The sequence below is a fragment of the Notamacropus eugenii genome, chromosome 3, assembly GCF_028372415.1.
Source record: "Notamacropus eugenii isolate mMacEug1 chromosome 3, mMacEug1.pri_v2, whole genome shotgun sequence".
NCBI lineage: Eukaryota > Metazoa > Chordata > Mammalia > Diprotodontia > Macropodidae > Notamacropus > Notamacropus eugenii.
In genome coordinates this window covers 247,295,495-247,312,515 of record NC_092874.1, presented here as the reverse complement: position 1 = coordinate 247,312,515, position 17,021 = coordinate 247,295,495, and the positions used below count along the sequence as shown (strand labels likewise).

The 17,021-nt window shown below is 36.7% G+C and overlaps 1 protein-coding gene across 5 annotated transcripts in view; it reads right to left on the bottom strand.

The window, feature by feature from the left end:
• Positions 1 to 17,021, bottom strand: part of RAB3IP (RAB3A interacting protein) — a 57,660-nt gene that overhangs the window by 31,085 nt on the left and 9,554 nt on the right. For 2 of the 5 annotated variants that reach the window (XR_011977268.1, XM_072655364.1), the window contains exons 2-3: positions 6,119 to 6,388; positions 5,477 to 5,735 (exon numbers count right to left, since the gene is read on the bottom strand). Coding sequence is in view for 4 of the 5 variants with exons in the window: in XM_072655364.1 (XP_072511465.1) it covers positions 5,477 to 5,735; positions 6,119 to 6,363 (504 nt within the window). In the remaining variant the exon portion in view is untranslated. Of the gene's footprint in view, positions 1 to 5,476; positions 5,736 to 6,118; positions 6,389 to 7,330; positions 7,381 to 8,198; positions 8,824 to 17,021 lie in introns of all 5 variants that reach the window. The other 3 variants (XM_072655360.1, XM_072655361.1, XM_072655363.1) reach the window with 3 other exon arrangements.

Here is a 17,021-nt window from a genome sequence, read left to right as displayed (position 1 = left end):
TCACAGACTTTAGCACGTTGGGTCCTCAGAGGGAAGTTGTATACCTCTTTCCTCAAGGTTCTTAGAAAAGCCCTGAAGGGTTAAGGGTATTTAATACTACTGTCCACAAGCCTCTATCCAGGGGGTTTTCATTCCCAATTTCATTAACCAATGGAACCCCACCCTGACACTTTGCCCTCAGTTTAACAGTTATTGTCCTCAGCAAACCTACTGGAGGATGTCTGGAAAAGTTCAAAGACCTAACTTTTGGAGAGCTATCCAGGGATTCAAGAAAGTTTAGTGAGCATTATCCTTTTTGAATGCCTTTCCCAGTGAGGTGGCACAGTTCAAAGAAATTAAAACAATAGTCATTCTTTGATGCTTCTAAATGTATCAGATACAATTTAACAAATAAACATCATTTATAAAGTTCTAATAGATTACCTATCTTGGTACATGCTTTCCCCAATCCAAAACAAGGAAATGTGGAGAGAAAAGGAAAAAAAAGTCAACCTCCCCTTCTCAAAGGGAAAGCCTGCTTACTATAGAGTTTCTCAAAATATGGGAGAATTGCCTCCACAGCAATTGGTGTATGTGTAACAATATTGATCTTGGCCCCAGGAGATGGGGTAGGGGTATATCCCCTGATCTGGGCTGGTAGGTACCAAGTCTTACAACAAATGAGCACTGGGTCTAGGGAAATTAGGGTCTTTCTCTTGTCACTTTCTCCCTAAGGTGCCTTTCTATCCTTCACCTACACATAAACCAGGTATCAAGATGAGGGTAATGGACAGTGTCAAAGGCTATAGAGAGGTCAAGAAGGAGAAGGGATGAAAAAAAAAATCTTTAGATCACTGTTAACTTTGGAGAGAGTAGTTTTAGTGGAATAATAAAGTCAGAAACCACAATGTAGAGTTGAGAAGGAAAGTGGAGGTTATCGATTTTAAACAGTCTTCTCAAGAAGTTTAGCCACAAAGGGTAGGAGAGCTAGAGGCAAAAGACAAATCAAGTGAGTGATTTTTGAAGATGGGGGAGAAATGGGCATTTATAGGCAGCAGGGAAGTGACAAGCAGAGAAGAAAGTGAGCAAGTAGGTATGATGGAGCCGGCAATATGCTAAAGAAGATGAGATGGGGAGGATGGAGCAATTTGAGTTCAACACTCATGGGGAGGAACAGGATCAAAAGAGAGAATAGAAGTAATGGGGGACAGGATAGGATGGAGGGAAATATAGTTAGTCTTATACAACATGACTGTTATGGAAGTCATTTGCAAAACTACACAGATTTGGCCTATATTGAATTGCCTGCCTTCCAAAGGGAAGGGGTGGGGAGGGAGGGAGGTAAAGAAATTGGAACTCAAAGTTTTAGGAACAACTGTTCTTGCCACTAGGAAATAAGAAATACAGGTAAAGGGGTATAGAAAGCTATCTGGCCCTACAGGACAAAAGAGAAGACGGAGACAAGGGCAGAGAGGGATGATAGAAGAGAGAGCAGATTGGTGATAGGGGCAAATAGAATGCTTGGTGTTTTGGGGGGGGGGGGGACAAAAGGGGAGAAAATTTGGAACCCAAAATTTTGTTAAAATGAATGTTAAAAGTTAAATTAAAAAAAAAAAGAAATCCATAAAGTAGATGAGATGGAATGGGATCATCTGAACCTGGCAGGGGTTTACCTTGGTAAGGAGAAGGGCCACCTCTTCATGGAAATAGGTCAAGATAGGTCATATTTTGGTAAGTTTCATTAATTCAAAATGGCTATTCACATAAATGAATAATAAATAATTTTAAGTCTCCCAATCCACAAGAATACAGGAATCTCTGGCCCCTAGGCCAGATTAGATCTTCAACTTCATCAGTTTTCATTAGCTACCCTGTTCCTTCAAGAGCAACAAAAGAAGCAGACTTAATATAGTGACTCTCAGACACAAGCAAAAATCACTTACAGTCCATGTGGTATACAGAAAGGTCAATGGAGATGGACTCAGAAGGCCTGAGTTCAAACCCTGTGACCTGCTATTTATTAATTATGTGACTTCTGGCAAGTGATTAAATCTGTATTTTAAAATGAACGCCAAGATTAGATGCTCACAATCTCTTTCAGTGCTAAATCCTACAATATTTACAGAAAGAAGATTCTAAGGAGATGATCGGAAGAGATAACTAAACTCAGAAGTTGGAGAGCAAGAAGAGAAACAGAATCTCTGACAGGACAGAGAAGTGGGTGAAATAAGGAAGTTGGGATTAGAAGGTACAGAGAAGGGGAAAGCTTTATAGGAAAAATACGCATGTTCACTCTCATCTTAAATTTAGGGTGCAGGAAATGTTTGGCCTCTTACTACACATCCTTCTGGGTATGGCCTACTCCTCTCTACCATAACTTCCTGGTTTTTGTTTTGTGCTGTTTACTGAGATTGGCTGTTTTTTTCTCTCATCTCAGCATCTCCCTTTTATTTCCTCCTCCTCTCTTTCTCTTTCCTGTTCTCTCTTTCCTTTGTCTTACTAAAGCATCAGTTATACTACAGCAGGACAAAAACAGCGTCCTTTGCTTATTTTTATCTACCCCACAACCAATACTGACCTAGCATAATATCTTATAAACCACAAGCATTCGATGAATATTTGATAAATATTTCTTTCTACCTTAACTGGTCATTTAAAAATATACCTTAGTTTTTCATTACTGGTTGAATAAAAGTTTATAGTTCTTGCTCTTAATGCATTAAAATAGTGATATGAACATATTTCCCTATCAGAGAAGGGAGAAAAATAAAATAACACGCATTATTTTATTTTTACTTATACAGCCCTCAGTTGTTACCCATGGAACTGGGACCCAGATTTTAAGAGTGTGGGTGATTTCAGTTTGGAGAGTCTTAAAAAGTTAACAAGCTAGCTAAGACTGTAATGAAATAGTTTAAAATACAACAGTGAAAGGCTCCTGGACAGGGGTGGCATGGTCCTCTGAGTATAGTGTAAGGATGGGTCATATTCAGAAAGACCTGAGGCCATGAAAGACAACTCAAAGAGTCTGAGTCATTGGTAAGGTTATGAGGAAGGCGGGGAAGATCAGGGAAGGAGCAGAAAAACAGAACAAAGCAGTACCTGCGGTGGATGGGACAATGATAACAAACTGGAGAGACAGAGCATAGCTCCTCAATTTTTTTTTGCCTCCACTTTCTCCATCAAAGAGAATAATACACAGACTGAGAAGCCAGAACAAAAACAGGGAGCTGGCCATGGACTCATCATCAACAGAGCATATCAAACAAATCTCTTTTTTCTGGACATGGTTAGATCAAGGGGATGCCATTGATGTAGTACATCTGTAACTCAGCAAAGCATGTGACAAGGACTCTAATAATACCCCTGCAGACAAGATGGACAGATTGGACTAGTAGATGTTACAGTTAATTGGAATCACAACTGTTTGTGTGATCACACCCAAAAAGTAGCAATTAATAAATGGATTCATGCCAAACTACAAGGAGGTCATAGGTCGAATGCAATTGAGATCAGTTCTGACTACGATCTGTACATTTTTATCAGTAGCTTAGATGAGGGCACAGAAAGCATTATCAAAAATGCAGATGACACAGAGGTGGGGGTGGGAGATAATTATCAGATTGGATGACAGAAGCAGGATCCAAAAACATCTTGAGAGTCTATAATGATGGGCTAACTCTAAGGAGATGAACTGTAATTAGGACAAACGAAGTAGTACAGTTGAGTTTAAAAAGAATCAACCACACAAGGAGAGGATAGGAGAAGTACTATGAGACAACAGTTCATGTGAAAAAGACGTGGAGGATTTAGTAGAGTATATACAAATTCAGTATTATTCCACAATGTTAATCAATAACATTCCACAATATTAGCAAAAAAGGCTAATACAATCTCATCTCACATCAAAAGAAAAAGAATATGTGGAATAAGGGATGTAAAAGTGCTACTGAATTCTGCTGTCATCAGACACAACTGGACTCATGTGCTATGATATGAATCACCTTTCAGGAAGAACACTGAGAAATCTGAAAGTGTTCCAATAAAGCTCATCAGGACAGTGAAAGACTGAAGGAAAACAGTGGTAAAGTGGAGAGCCCTGGGAATGGAGGCAGGAAAACCAAGACTCAAATCCCACCTGACACTTAGTTATATGATCAGGGACAAGACAGTTAACCTCAGAAATCCAGTTTCCTGGTTTGCAAAATTGGAATAATATTTTTTCCTTAAATCAAATTTTATTTGAGAATAATAATTCTTACCTCAAAGCACTGCAGTGAGGTTCAAATATGTGAAACACAGACTTTAAAAAGATTAACAAAAATATGCCATTATTAAAAATTAGTATGTTTAAGTCCAGAGAAAAAAACAAGATATAGAGTAGGCACACTTTTTTTTTTCAATCAGATAACAGATTGGACTAGATTACTTCTGATGTACCTTCCAACCTTAGGAAGCCATGATACTACGATTTTAAAAAATATTCCCTCCAACCCTGCATTTAAGAAATCAATTTAGGTAAAACTATTTAAAAAGATTATAAATTCTATAGGCAGGAACATTATTATATTAGATATATAAGGATTCAACATTTGTGACTAGTAATCTCATCACTGTATCACTCCCAACCAAAGCAGGTAGATGGACCGACTTAAGGTGAATGATCTATGATCTATCATAGGACCTCCCTGCTCTGACAGAGATCAAAACCTATCCATAACTGACAGTTTGAGAGGAGCCTAAGGCTCAGACACATTCAGTGTCTTCTTTCCTAAGATCATACAACTGTATGATCATCAGTAGCAAAGCCAAGAACAGAATTTAGACTCTCAGTACATTTTCTTTACACCATTCCAGAAAGTAGCAAACACAACTATCTCACACATTTTTGAAAGAAATATACGAAAAAATCTAAAATCAAAGTCAAAGAAATTAATGTCCATTACGAAAGAAAATGCTAAATGGAGAACTGCAGAATGGACAAAGTATAGTAGCACTATAAAATCTGATCATGAATGAAAACCAGGGGAACAATCTATTGAAATTTCATATAATCATATGATATGGACACCAATTTAGGGACAAAATATTTACTCTTAACACAGAGGAAATCTTAATAGTAAAAGTAAATGGTAGCAGATTATAAAGGAAAAGTTGCCATGCTCAAATTCAACAAAACTCAAATCAGTCTGAACACTGAAAGTGTTATAACTTTTAAAAATACTGCAGACCTAAAGAATGAAGACTGAACAGTTCCTCTAATTCTCTGACTGAGTCCACACCACATGAATATTTACTCAATCCATCAGGTCTGGCAGATCAAGCTGGTATGAGGTCCTCCCAAACACTGCTCAGCAAGTACAAAGATAATGAATAAGTACAAGACTATACTGACTTCTCTTTGTGAAACCTCCACCACACTGTCCCCCTCACTCATCAATATAAATAACTGAGAGTGTTATATCTAAGACAAAAGGATAGATTTTTTTTTCCTTACCCTCTGAGCTTTTGCAAGTTCTTCTTTTAATCTTTCATAACCCTTTTCCCTCACTTCTAGAACAGACGGGCTCCGTAAACGAGACAGACTATCAGTACTCAATCCAAAAAAGTCATCATTGCTATCAGAAGTTTCTGTTATTGTGGCATCCTGTAAAAATTCTCTCTCAGCACTGTTGCTATCCTTTCTGGGTGACAGTTTAGTTAAACCAGCAGTGACTCCAGAAGTGGAACAAGGTACTGAGTCTGCAATGTGGATGCTGTAAAGGAAAAAATACAATTTAATACACAAAAATAACATGGCCTTATATTTTAAGCACATAAGAAACAGTAAAACCAGAATTTGGCTAACATATTTGCATATAACTTTATATAAAATTATGTAGATAATTCTCTATTATCAAACTCATATATTAAAATCTGCTGCAGAACCAGATTAAAATGTAATGGAAAAATGTTTAACAAAATAAGTAAAAACACAGCAGAACATAGATTTTAATTTGCGGTTTTCTGAGTTAATATGTGGCCCAGTTTTCTGAGTTTGACAATAGTGCTTTAGAAAATGAAAATCTAAAATGTAATAACTCAAGACTGTCTTTGTATTTTATAGAAGTCCAAATAAAAAGTATTTTTATTTACCTACCTAATACCTGATATTTCTCCACAATTTAAATGTCTGGGAGATGAATAAACAGGTTGTGTGGGAAGGTCAGAAACATTTAATGTGTTAGGCTGAACAGGTGTTGCACATAGAGGATATGGCCGGTAGATAACACTTGGTGAGGTAGTTTGCTCCTGAGTTGCTGGCTCATATACACTAAGAAGATCTGGTGAAGTAGGGGAAGCTAGGTTTACTTCATGGAAACCTTCCAAGGAGTCATTAGCCATTGTAAAAGCCTCATTATATAAAAGCCTAAAAAAAAGAAGCAGGTAGTTAGTATTCAAGATAAAAACACATTTTAACTTGGATAAAATTATAAGATAAAACAAATAAGAATACAGACATGGCTTAATATTTAAGCATGAAGAATAGAAAAAATAAAAGGCAAGCTTTCTCATCTTTTGAAGCAACAATAACCTGAAAGAAATGGTAGAACATTTTCCTATGAAAGTAAATATAAATAAGTTAATGGAGTAAAGACAGAGATACAAGACAGAATACTATTTCTGGCTTTGCTACCATATGTGACCTTGCCAAGTCAACTAAACTATTATGCAAGTGTTTCTCCATCTGCAAAATAAAACTGCTGCCCAAACCCAAAAATTTTTAAGCTTTCTGAGAACTGAAAGAGTTTATTACAAGTTTTTTCCTATAAAGATCCAAAGCAAAAAACAATAGTATTGCTATTCAACCAATTGAAGATTCTTGCTTTCCAAGGTTATGGTGAGAACATTATGTCCTTTACATTTAGGTGCATCAAAGATTCCTCGTGGAAGCAAACAAACACACAGTAAGCATGCAACAGCAGAAAAGAAGAACCAAAATCAGAAAAAGGTGGACAGAATTTTCCAAGTAAGTCTCTCCAGTGTCTCAAAGAAATCAAATTTAATAATAAGAACTATAAAATACTAATTATTTTCCTTCAACAATGAAAAGTAAATTAGCCCATTAAATTATTTTGGATTAAACGTAGCATTCCTTAACAATTAATATTAGTCCAAGATACAAAGGGTAGAGAAACTACCACAATTTCTTATTTACATTACACTCACTTTGTGAATGTGTTTTTGCTTTTAAATAGTCTTAACGTGAAAAGTCACACTATTTGCATAAATCAAGAACAGAGAAGTTTAACTAAAAGGTGTTTTGTTTTGTTTTTTACTTTCATTACACATACAATAAATTCTTGCTTACCATGAAATCGAACCTGAGTTTTGCCAGCTTTTCAAAATGGTAACATGAGCCTGCAACACACGGTGAAAAGAGAACTCAATGGCTCTGGAACCAGAAGACCTGTGATTAAATCCCACTGGGACAATTAACACTTGTGTGACCTTGGATAAGTCACTTATTCTCTTGGGCCCTGGTTTCCTCATTTGCAAAATAAGGAGGTTGAACTAGTTATCTCCTGAGATCCTTTCCAGTGTAAGTTCACAAGTTTTAGTATCAAATGTATTTTATTAGGGCATCATAGGGTGGTAGAGATGGAATGGCTCCTAAAAGTAGTTCAAAATCCCCTCATTTTACAAGAAATAATGAAGGTCAAAGGAAGTAAGCAAGGGTGCACGGGGCAAAGGTATGCCCACTCTGGTCTCCTAATTTCTACTCCAATGTACGTTCCACTATACCATAATGGTCCCATTTTTTTTCTCCAAATGAGGCAAGCACTGGAACAAACAGGAAGAGGGTTAAAGGGAACGTATATACCCACGTGAGAAACTATTTGCTTCAGCAACAAAGAGGGAAGAGTGTCACCTACAGTGTGCTAGTTCAATGAAGGGGAAAAAAAAGACTATCTTGAATTGGAAGGGATCTATCTCAAAGGCTACAATTCAACTGGGTTCTCACTGAGAATTCCCTCTCTCTGAAACATTCTCAACAAGAAGCTTTCACCTCAAGTGAAGAGGAACTCTTTGCCTTCTGACCCATTTTACTTGTAGATAAGTCTGCTAGGAAGACTTTCCTTATGCAGTCTATATTAACCTATTTACATCTTCCACCCATTGCTCAGCTATCTGTGACCAATCACAACAAGTCTTTCCCAAGACAACCCTTCAAATACCTGAAGATGGCTATTGTGGCCAGTACACAGCTCTATCTTCCAGGTCTTGCTGGAGCTCACCCAAGGGACCCCTTAACAAGAGACATGGTTTTATGATTTCACTCCAAGTTCTAATACTCCTTGAAATTTTCAAAGAGTGGCTCCAAAGATTGGTGAAGGCCCTATGGGATAAGTTATAGACAAGACTAAGTTGCTAAGTTCCCTGACCTCCCCTGGTGCCAATCAATACAATAAGAGTAGAAAACACAGAAGTGTCAAACTTGCCTAGCTGGGAACCAGATTAAAAGTAATTGGGAAATGTTTAACAAAATAAATAAAAAATACAATACAATACAGATGATGTTAGTTTGTGGTTTTCTAAGTCAATATTGCTATCACTGATCTAGAGCTCTCCAAATCTAACCACAGAATCAAGGCCATGGGTCGTGGGCTGTCCAATACACAATCACTCTAAAGTTCACATACACTAGGAGGCTTGAGTACCACTTGTTTCAAATTAATACCCTAATTCATCTACTATTTCCTTTTTAGGAAAGACTTACTGGAGTTCCATCAGACCATTCCCATGACCCTTCAGATAATGGGTTTCTTTATTAAATCCAGTCCAGAACTGCTTTCCTCTGCCCTGGAAAGGGAAACAAAACAAAATCTCCATGGTTTTCTCACTGTACTTGAAATGTTATGAAAAGGAATCAGATTGTTTATTTTGAAACTGTATTTATCTACAAAATACCCATCAGTGCACTATTGGCATTATTACTGATCAATCCAAACTGACCACCATTTATTGGGCATATACGATATGTAGAGCCCTAAGTTGTGAACTTTTCTAATAAAAAAAGGTAATAATGAACCCCGACATGGTTTTAATGATTTGCTTGGTGTGCTTCCCAGGCATACAGAGGGTTCTCAGGTAATCTACTCCCATGAGGCCAGTTAACCGCCACCAAACTAAGAGCTGAGGAAGAACAGAGCATCCTGGGAGAAAGTAACCCACAGTAAGTAAGTCAGACATCTGTTACTGGGGAGTTGTGCAGGCACTATGTTATCGAACCATTAAGTTTTGTTCACTGAAGTCTCAGGTCCTTTAGTCATATCTTCCTACCCTTTACGTTGTTAGTTTTGTCTCAAAAGTTTACCAGAGCATTATCCTTCCTAGTTCAGTAAAGTATCCATTCGAAATTTCAACCTGTTTGTGAAGCTGGGTTTCTTTAGTTATTGCAGCAAGTTTGCTTTGCATTCCTATTTCAGTCAGTCAGTCAACAGACATTCATTGAGCACCTACTATGTACTACATGCTGGACATATATCAATTGGGAATGGCCAAGTAAGTTATGGTATATGAATATGATGGAATACTACTGTGCTATAAGAAAATATGAAGGAGATGGCTTCAGAAGACTCTGGGAAGCCTTACACAAAATGATGCAAAGTGAACTAAGCAGAACCAGAACAATTTATATAATAACAATATTGTAGAGACAATCATCTTTGAAAGACAAGTAATTCTGATCAACACAACAGCCAACCACATGATGAAACACACTATCCACCTCCAGGGAGAAAGACAATGAATTCAGATGGCATATTGAAGCATATTTTCTTCACTTTATTTTTCTACTGGGCATACCTAATACTGAAATTCATTTTGCATTACTATTCATATTTGTAGTGAGTTTTGTTTTTCTTACTTCATCAATGGGGGGATATAATTCAGAACTGAAAAGGAAGGGAGTGGGAGAAAATTCAAAATTGAAAACAAAATTTAATTTTAAAAAATTAAATTTAAAAAGAAATGAATGACATGTCCCTATGGTTCCTGAGTCAGGTCAACTGGTCAATATAAATCCAATTCTTCCTGACTCCAAAGTCTCACCTAGTCACTACAACAAAACCATCTTTCACTGTTATAATCCCCCCGGATTTTTTTTTCCAATTCCTTTTAGGTTCCGTCCTTGCCGACAATAAACATGACCAAATCTCCTAAAATTTGAATAACCTTCACTTGCTGTCCCCTCAATCATTCTACATCTTTCCTCCCCTTCTCTGCAAACTTTCAATTAAATCTGCCTCAACACATCCAAAACCAAGTTATTATATTTTTCCGTAAGTCTGCTCCTTCTTCTGACTTCATGAAATCTACCAGTGGCCATTAAGTTTCCTATGTAGAACTCCTCTATGTCCCTCAACTTTGACAGTCACTAAATCCAATCAATTCCAACTTTGCAACCTTTCCCATCCAAATTCTCTCAAAATTTCCTCATATGATCCCATAATCTTGATATAGGTACTCTTTACCAAAAGTCTGTATGATCATAGCTTGTTTGTCCACATCCTTCTATCTCCACTCTCCTTCCATTACCAAACCTATCCTTCAGAGTGTGGCCAGGCTACTTTAAGGAAAATAGGATTATAGATAGAAGAGTAGCTGAAATCCCCTCATTACAGAGAAAAGGAAACTGAGGCACATTTTCATTGTGTATTATTGCCCAAGGTCACAAAGCTAGTAGGTAGCAGAGCCAAGACCTAAACATCCTTATGCCTCTATCTTTTCATGTCACTCATCTGCTCCAAAACCTATAGCATCTCCTTAAAGCTGACAGAGTAAACTTCAAACACCTTCGGTTAGAATTCAAGACCTTCTGTAATCACCTACCTTCCCAACCTTCTCAGGATATTCTGTCCCATCAAGAGAAGGAAGGAAGGAAGGAAGGAAGGAAGGAAGGAAGGAAGGAAGGAAGGAAGGAAGGAAGGAAGGAAGGAAGGAAGGAAGGAAGGAAGGAAGGAAGGAAGGAAGGGAGGGAGGGAAGAAGGAAGGGAGGGAGGGAGGAAAGAAACAAAAGAAAAGAAAAAGGTTATGGGATCAAACATGGCACCAAAGAGATATGAGAAGGTGCCTCCATGCCTTCTTTACAGATCTAGGGCATTATGAGTACCTTTAGGGTGAATAAATAACCAAGAGACTGGCAGCTCACATATTCTAAATTGCCCTGCCATAGTCTCAAAATGACTCCCCAAGGACTCAGTTTATTCACTTCACATAATCTAATTTCTTCTTTAGAGGCTAAAACGCATACTTACCACACAAGAATACAATGAACAATGTAATATTTTAATAATTACTTCTGATCCCTGAACACGCAATTTTCCTTCCATTTTTGTGTTTACCAGTAAACCCTATATCAGAAAATCATGGAATTAAAGAGCCAGATCCTCTAGTCCACCCATCCCCCTTACTAAAATAAGAGGGGTGACTGATGAAGACGACTCACCCCAGATACATGATCTTGAACAAGGCTTTTGATCTTTTTTTGGACATCAATTTCCTCCTCTGAAAATTAAAGCAGACTTCTAAAATCCTTTTTCAGCTTGAATTCTATGATCCCATAAAGAGAAGTAAACCTCCAAACTCAAAACATAGTACACTTTCCACCAGACCACACTCTCAGGTGATGATATTTGGTGCCACCAATGGATCAATTTCATACAATTTTTTAATGCTTTTAATGCTAAGGATTAAGGAAAGAAAATATTCAATAAATTCCTGAGTCTTCAATATTGTTTTGCTACGGATATATTTTTCCAAATTAAAAATGGCATGGACACCTGAAAAGACAATTCCATCATTTTTGGAAAAAATCAAAAAGCCTTGGATTAGGGACATGAATTAAAGCAAATTCAGGAACTCTATATAGCTCTATATAAGTAAGAAAGAATAAATTTTAAGACTGGTAAATAGCACTGACTGTCACATCACAGTGGAACTCGGCTTCAGATCGTACTTAGCCCTAATGTTTACTACCTGTGTAACCTTTGTTAATCTCTATAAGCTCAGTTTCCTTATTGTAAAAGTGAGGTGTACAAAAAGTACACCTTAGTACAACACATTCACAATCTAAAAATTCTTCAGTTTTAGAAAGATATATAATATGCATGTTAAAGCAATTATTTTGATGATTGTAATAATTTTCCATAGTAATTTTGTAGCCATATCTGAAATTAATTTTCCAATTATCAAAAGCTAATTAAACTATAAAATCAAAGGAAAATGATCAATCTCCAAAGGAACAGGTCACATGAGATCATTTTATAATGAAAACAGCAGTAACTTGAGAGTAAGAAGAACTGGGCTCTAGCCTTTGAGCCACCATTATTACCTCTGTGACTTTGGTAAATCACTTTCACTTAAGGCTATTATTCTCATCTGTAAACTTAGAAAATTAGGCAAGAACATCTTGAGAGTCACTTTTGTCTCTAAGATCTATGAGCATAGAGAACATGACTACAATAGAATATGTCATATCTACTACTATCACAAAACATAGTAAACCTTTAAATTGCCTTTTTAAAATTCAAACCAATATTTAAGCTAATGAAAATTAAAACAATGTTAATGTAATATAGGTACTTTTCTCATAAGAATTCTAAATTTTTACTATTATATAAAATTATTTTGTTTTTGATAAAATTACATAAGAATGTCCTGAGTATATTATTACACCATAAGAAAATATATAAAGAATTCTGAGAAATATATGAAGACTTATACAGAACTTATACATACTGAAGCAACAGAACCAAGAATCATATACACAGTAACTACATTAATGTAAAAAAATGTGAAACAATAAAATGAAACAATGCTATTTAATTCTAACGGCCAAGCTTAGCTCCTAAGAAATGCTGAGACAACGTAACTCCTCTCCCTTCACTGCAGAGGTTAGGGGTGTGGAGAGGGCAGGAGGAGGGTCCTATGGGTATAGGATATTTCACAGACTGTCAGAGCTGATGTTGGATTTGATGAACTCTTTCTTCTTCACCTTTGTGACAGGGCTCCCAAACTTGGTCCTGGCCAGTCTGGGGCCTAGTCTAGACTACTACACTTCAAAAGTCAATAAAATCTCAGCTACTTAAACTTCAAAGCAATCTGTTCTTACTACCATACATCAATGTAAGTTCCAAATGGATATGTGACTTGGATATAACAAATGGTATCCTAAACAAATTAGAGGTGTAAGGAGGAAATTGCTTCCAAGTCTAGAAATAGGAAAAAAAAGTTTATGATAAAACAAAAGATAAAACAGGCAATGTTGGTTAAAAATTTCTGGACAAACAAAAATCAGTGTAGTTAAAATTGGAAGGGAAATACATAACTAGGAAAAAAGCTCTGCAGCAAATTTCTCTGATAAAGGTTTCATATACAAGAAATGTAAAGAACTAATTAAAATACATAAGAACAAGAGCCATTTCGTGCTAGATAAATGATTAAAGGATAACTTTTCAAAGGAAGAAATATCCACGCTATCAACAAGCATTTTTTTTTAAATGCTCAGACTCACTAATAATTAAAGGAAATGCAAATTAAAGCAATTCTGAATTTCTACCCAGAACAATCAGATTTGGAAGAGAATAAAAATATAAAATGACAACTGTTAGAGGAGTTCTGAGAAAACGCACACTCTGAAAAAGTCTTTAGGACTCTGATCAATACAATAACCAACTATGATTCCAGCACGTTACCTACCTCCTGACAAACAGGTGATGGATTCAAGACAGAGAAAAAATACCTATTACCAGACAGAGCCAACATGGGAATTTGTTTTGCTTGACTATGCATATTTGTCTGAGGGCTTCTTTTTTTTTTTCCTTCCAATGGAGTGCAGAGTGGGAATTCACAGGGGAAAAGCATAAGACAGCAAAGAAGAAGAAAAAGTAAAAGAGGATCACTGAGGCAACTTTCTGAAGACCAGAAATGAGCACAGACATACAGAACAGCTGTGAAAGCCATCAGTTAAAATTATACACTTAAAAATAAAAGCAAGCTGTCCATGACAGAGACAGGGAGTTTCAAATGCAACCCTCTTTTTATGTTCTACAATGTGAATGCAAATGCCCATTTTATTTGGTGTTAAAGTTGAGAAAATGACATTTTAAATAAAAAAGTAAGTTTCTTAAAGACAAGGGTTGTGTCATTTCTGCTCTTTTCATGTCCAGAGTCGAGCACGGTGCCCAGCTGCCTAGCACACAGTGTGTGCTTAACATATGCTTGATTTGTTGTATGATTTTCTTCTGAAGTTCATCAGCAAATATTTCTTGGATAGTTCTATGTTAACCTCATATTTTAGCATTATGAAATACTGAGCATCTAAAAGTAACTACTCATGACTGATTACTTAACCAAATTTTCAACCCTTGATTGACACTTGTACCAAATATCAAGGAACAATGAAAAGAAAGGGAACCAGAGTTGGTGAATGAATGACCTATTGGGATCTAATTATGTAACTTCTCTAAAGGTTATAAGAAGTGTTATAAACCCAATTATATAATAGCACTTTTGTGCTTTAATTCAAAATGTTTTTTAAATTTTTCTCATGCTTGTTTTATGTAATTTAATTTTTTAAAAGGATTTAACTTATACTAAAGTAACCAAAAAGGGGATATAAGAAAAGGTTTAAAAAGTTATAAAAAGAGTAGTGGTCTTCCTCACACAAATGAAGATTATGGTCCAAAAAACAACTCTCTTGTGCTTTATCATCTTCATCTTATTTTTCAAATGAGAAATTTAAACTGAGTCAGAGGGTAAGTACACTTACCAACATCTCCCTTTATTTCATGTCCTTTTCCCCAGTTTTCTCTTGCCCTTCCATCTTTATTCCCATCTCTATCTTGCTGCTGCTTCACATTACTTACACGGCTCATGGTATCAACTGGCAAAGCAACACTTGCTTAAAATAAATATGGATAATAGTTGCACTGGCCACATTTCTGATACACTGCATATAAAGTAAAAATCTATGGTACTTCCAGTGAAGACAGTGATGTAAAAGGCTATAGATGAACCTAGTTCTACTAAGAAAGTCCCCATCAAAGATGTAAAAGAATAGCAGATGAAGCAATGAATTATAAAGCCAAAGGGAAATATCAGTCAACTCCTCCATATGGATTAAGCCTGCACAACGTGATCAAAGCCTGCACATGGCTCTAGTTAGGGTCCTACCAAAAAGACCTGAAACCAGAGTGATCTCCAGTAAATGGCACCCAAGCCAGAAGGATCTCAGCTCCAGCTTGTAAAAGTTGGATCTGGGTACAAAGCCAGCCCCCACCCAGTTGGTGATATCCCAGAGTGAGTTTCTAAACAAGCATGGGATAAAAACCAATCAACACACATTTATTAAGTGCCCACTATGTGCCAGGTACTGTGCTGCCCACTGGGGCTACAAATACAATCCCTGAAACAATCCCTACTCTCAAAAAGTTTATTTAACCAAGTCAATAAAAAAAATTAAAATGGATATAATTCTGAATATACAAAATTGAAGTACTTTTAGACAAACAAAAACAATCCAGTTAAGATTATATTATTTATTCCTCTCCAGAGTTGACTGGGAAGGAAATCCCTGCAACAAATCTCTCGGATAAAGGTCTGACATCCAAGAATAAAAGATTACAACAAGAGCCATTCTCCAATAGATAAATTTTCAAAAGAAATGAATGGTTTGCAAAAGAGGAAATGCAAGTTATCAATAGCCGCATTTAAAAAATGGTCCAAATTACTAATAAAAGAAATGCATATTAAAACAACCTGAGGTTCTACCTCAAACCTAGCACATTGGCAAAGATGATAAAAAAAGGGAAATAATTGTTGGACGGGTTGTGGGAACACAGGAACGCTAATGCACTGCTGGTGACGCTATGAAGGGGTCCAACCAACTCTGGAAAGCAACTGGAAACTATACCAGAATTCACTAAATTGCACATTTGTTACCACTGTTGTTGGTTGTTCAGTCATGTCTGACAATTCATGAACCCACGGACCATCCTGTCTGTGGGGTTTTCCTGCAAAGATCCCAGAGGGGTTTGCCATTTCCTTCCCCAGTGTCCACATTCTTTATAACAACATGGGTACCCAACAATCGGGGGATTGTTGAACAAATTATGGTATATAAATGTAATGATATATTATCACATTCTATGAAGAAAAGGGCAGATGCAAAGAAATCTGTGAATACCAATAAGAACTGATTCAATTAAATGAAGTTGGTGGCAGACGATACCAGAAAGAAAAGAGCATTAATAAAACATTTTTTAAATTTATAGAAGCATGCAGTACAAAGTTCAGAAAGAGCCATAGATATCATTGGATTAAATATATTATTTTTTAAAAAATCAAGCTCTAGATAATAGATTTGTGGTTCATATCCAATCTTTTTCTCCTGTCCTTTGTTTATGCTTGCTGATTGTCAATTTCATAATAAAAATGTTTCAAAAGAGGAGGGGCAAATTATGGAAGAGATGGTGATAAATTCAGTTTTAGACCTGCCAAATTTGAGGTACCACTGGGAAAATCAGGTAGAAATGCTGAGCAAACTTTTAGGGAAAAAAATAAGAGCTTATGAGAATTTAAGGCTACAGACATAGGTTTGATCATATGTACATTGGTGAAAAATGAAGCTATGGGATCCACAAGATCACCAAAGGTGGCAGTGTAGAGAGAAGAGCTGAGTATGGAGGATCAGGGGATTTGCACACTTAGAAGGTAACAAGAGGTAAAGAAACAAAGAACTACAGACTAGAGAACCAGCAGAGTGGAGTGCTACTGAAGGCAAAGAAAGACAAAGGATCAAGGGAAAGGGATGCGGGCAGGCAGGTATCAGGAAAGTCAAACCATCATCCCCACCACCCCAAAGCCTGATAGTGGCAGACCCAGTCCTTGAGCCCAAGAGTTCTGAAGAGCAGTGACACCTCCCCCTACCTTTCCAAATCAGGTGGAAATGTGGAGAAGCTGTGTCTCTCATACTCCTCTCTCCAGTCACAGATAAT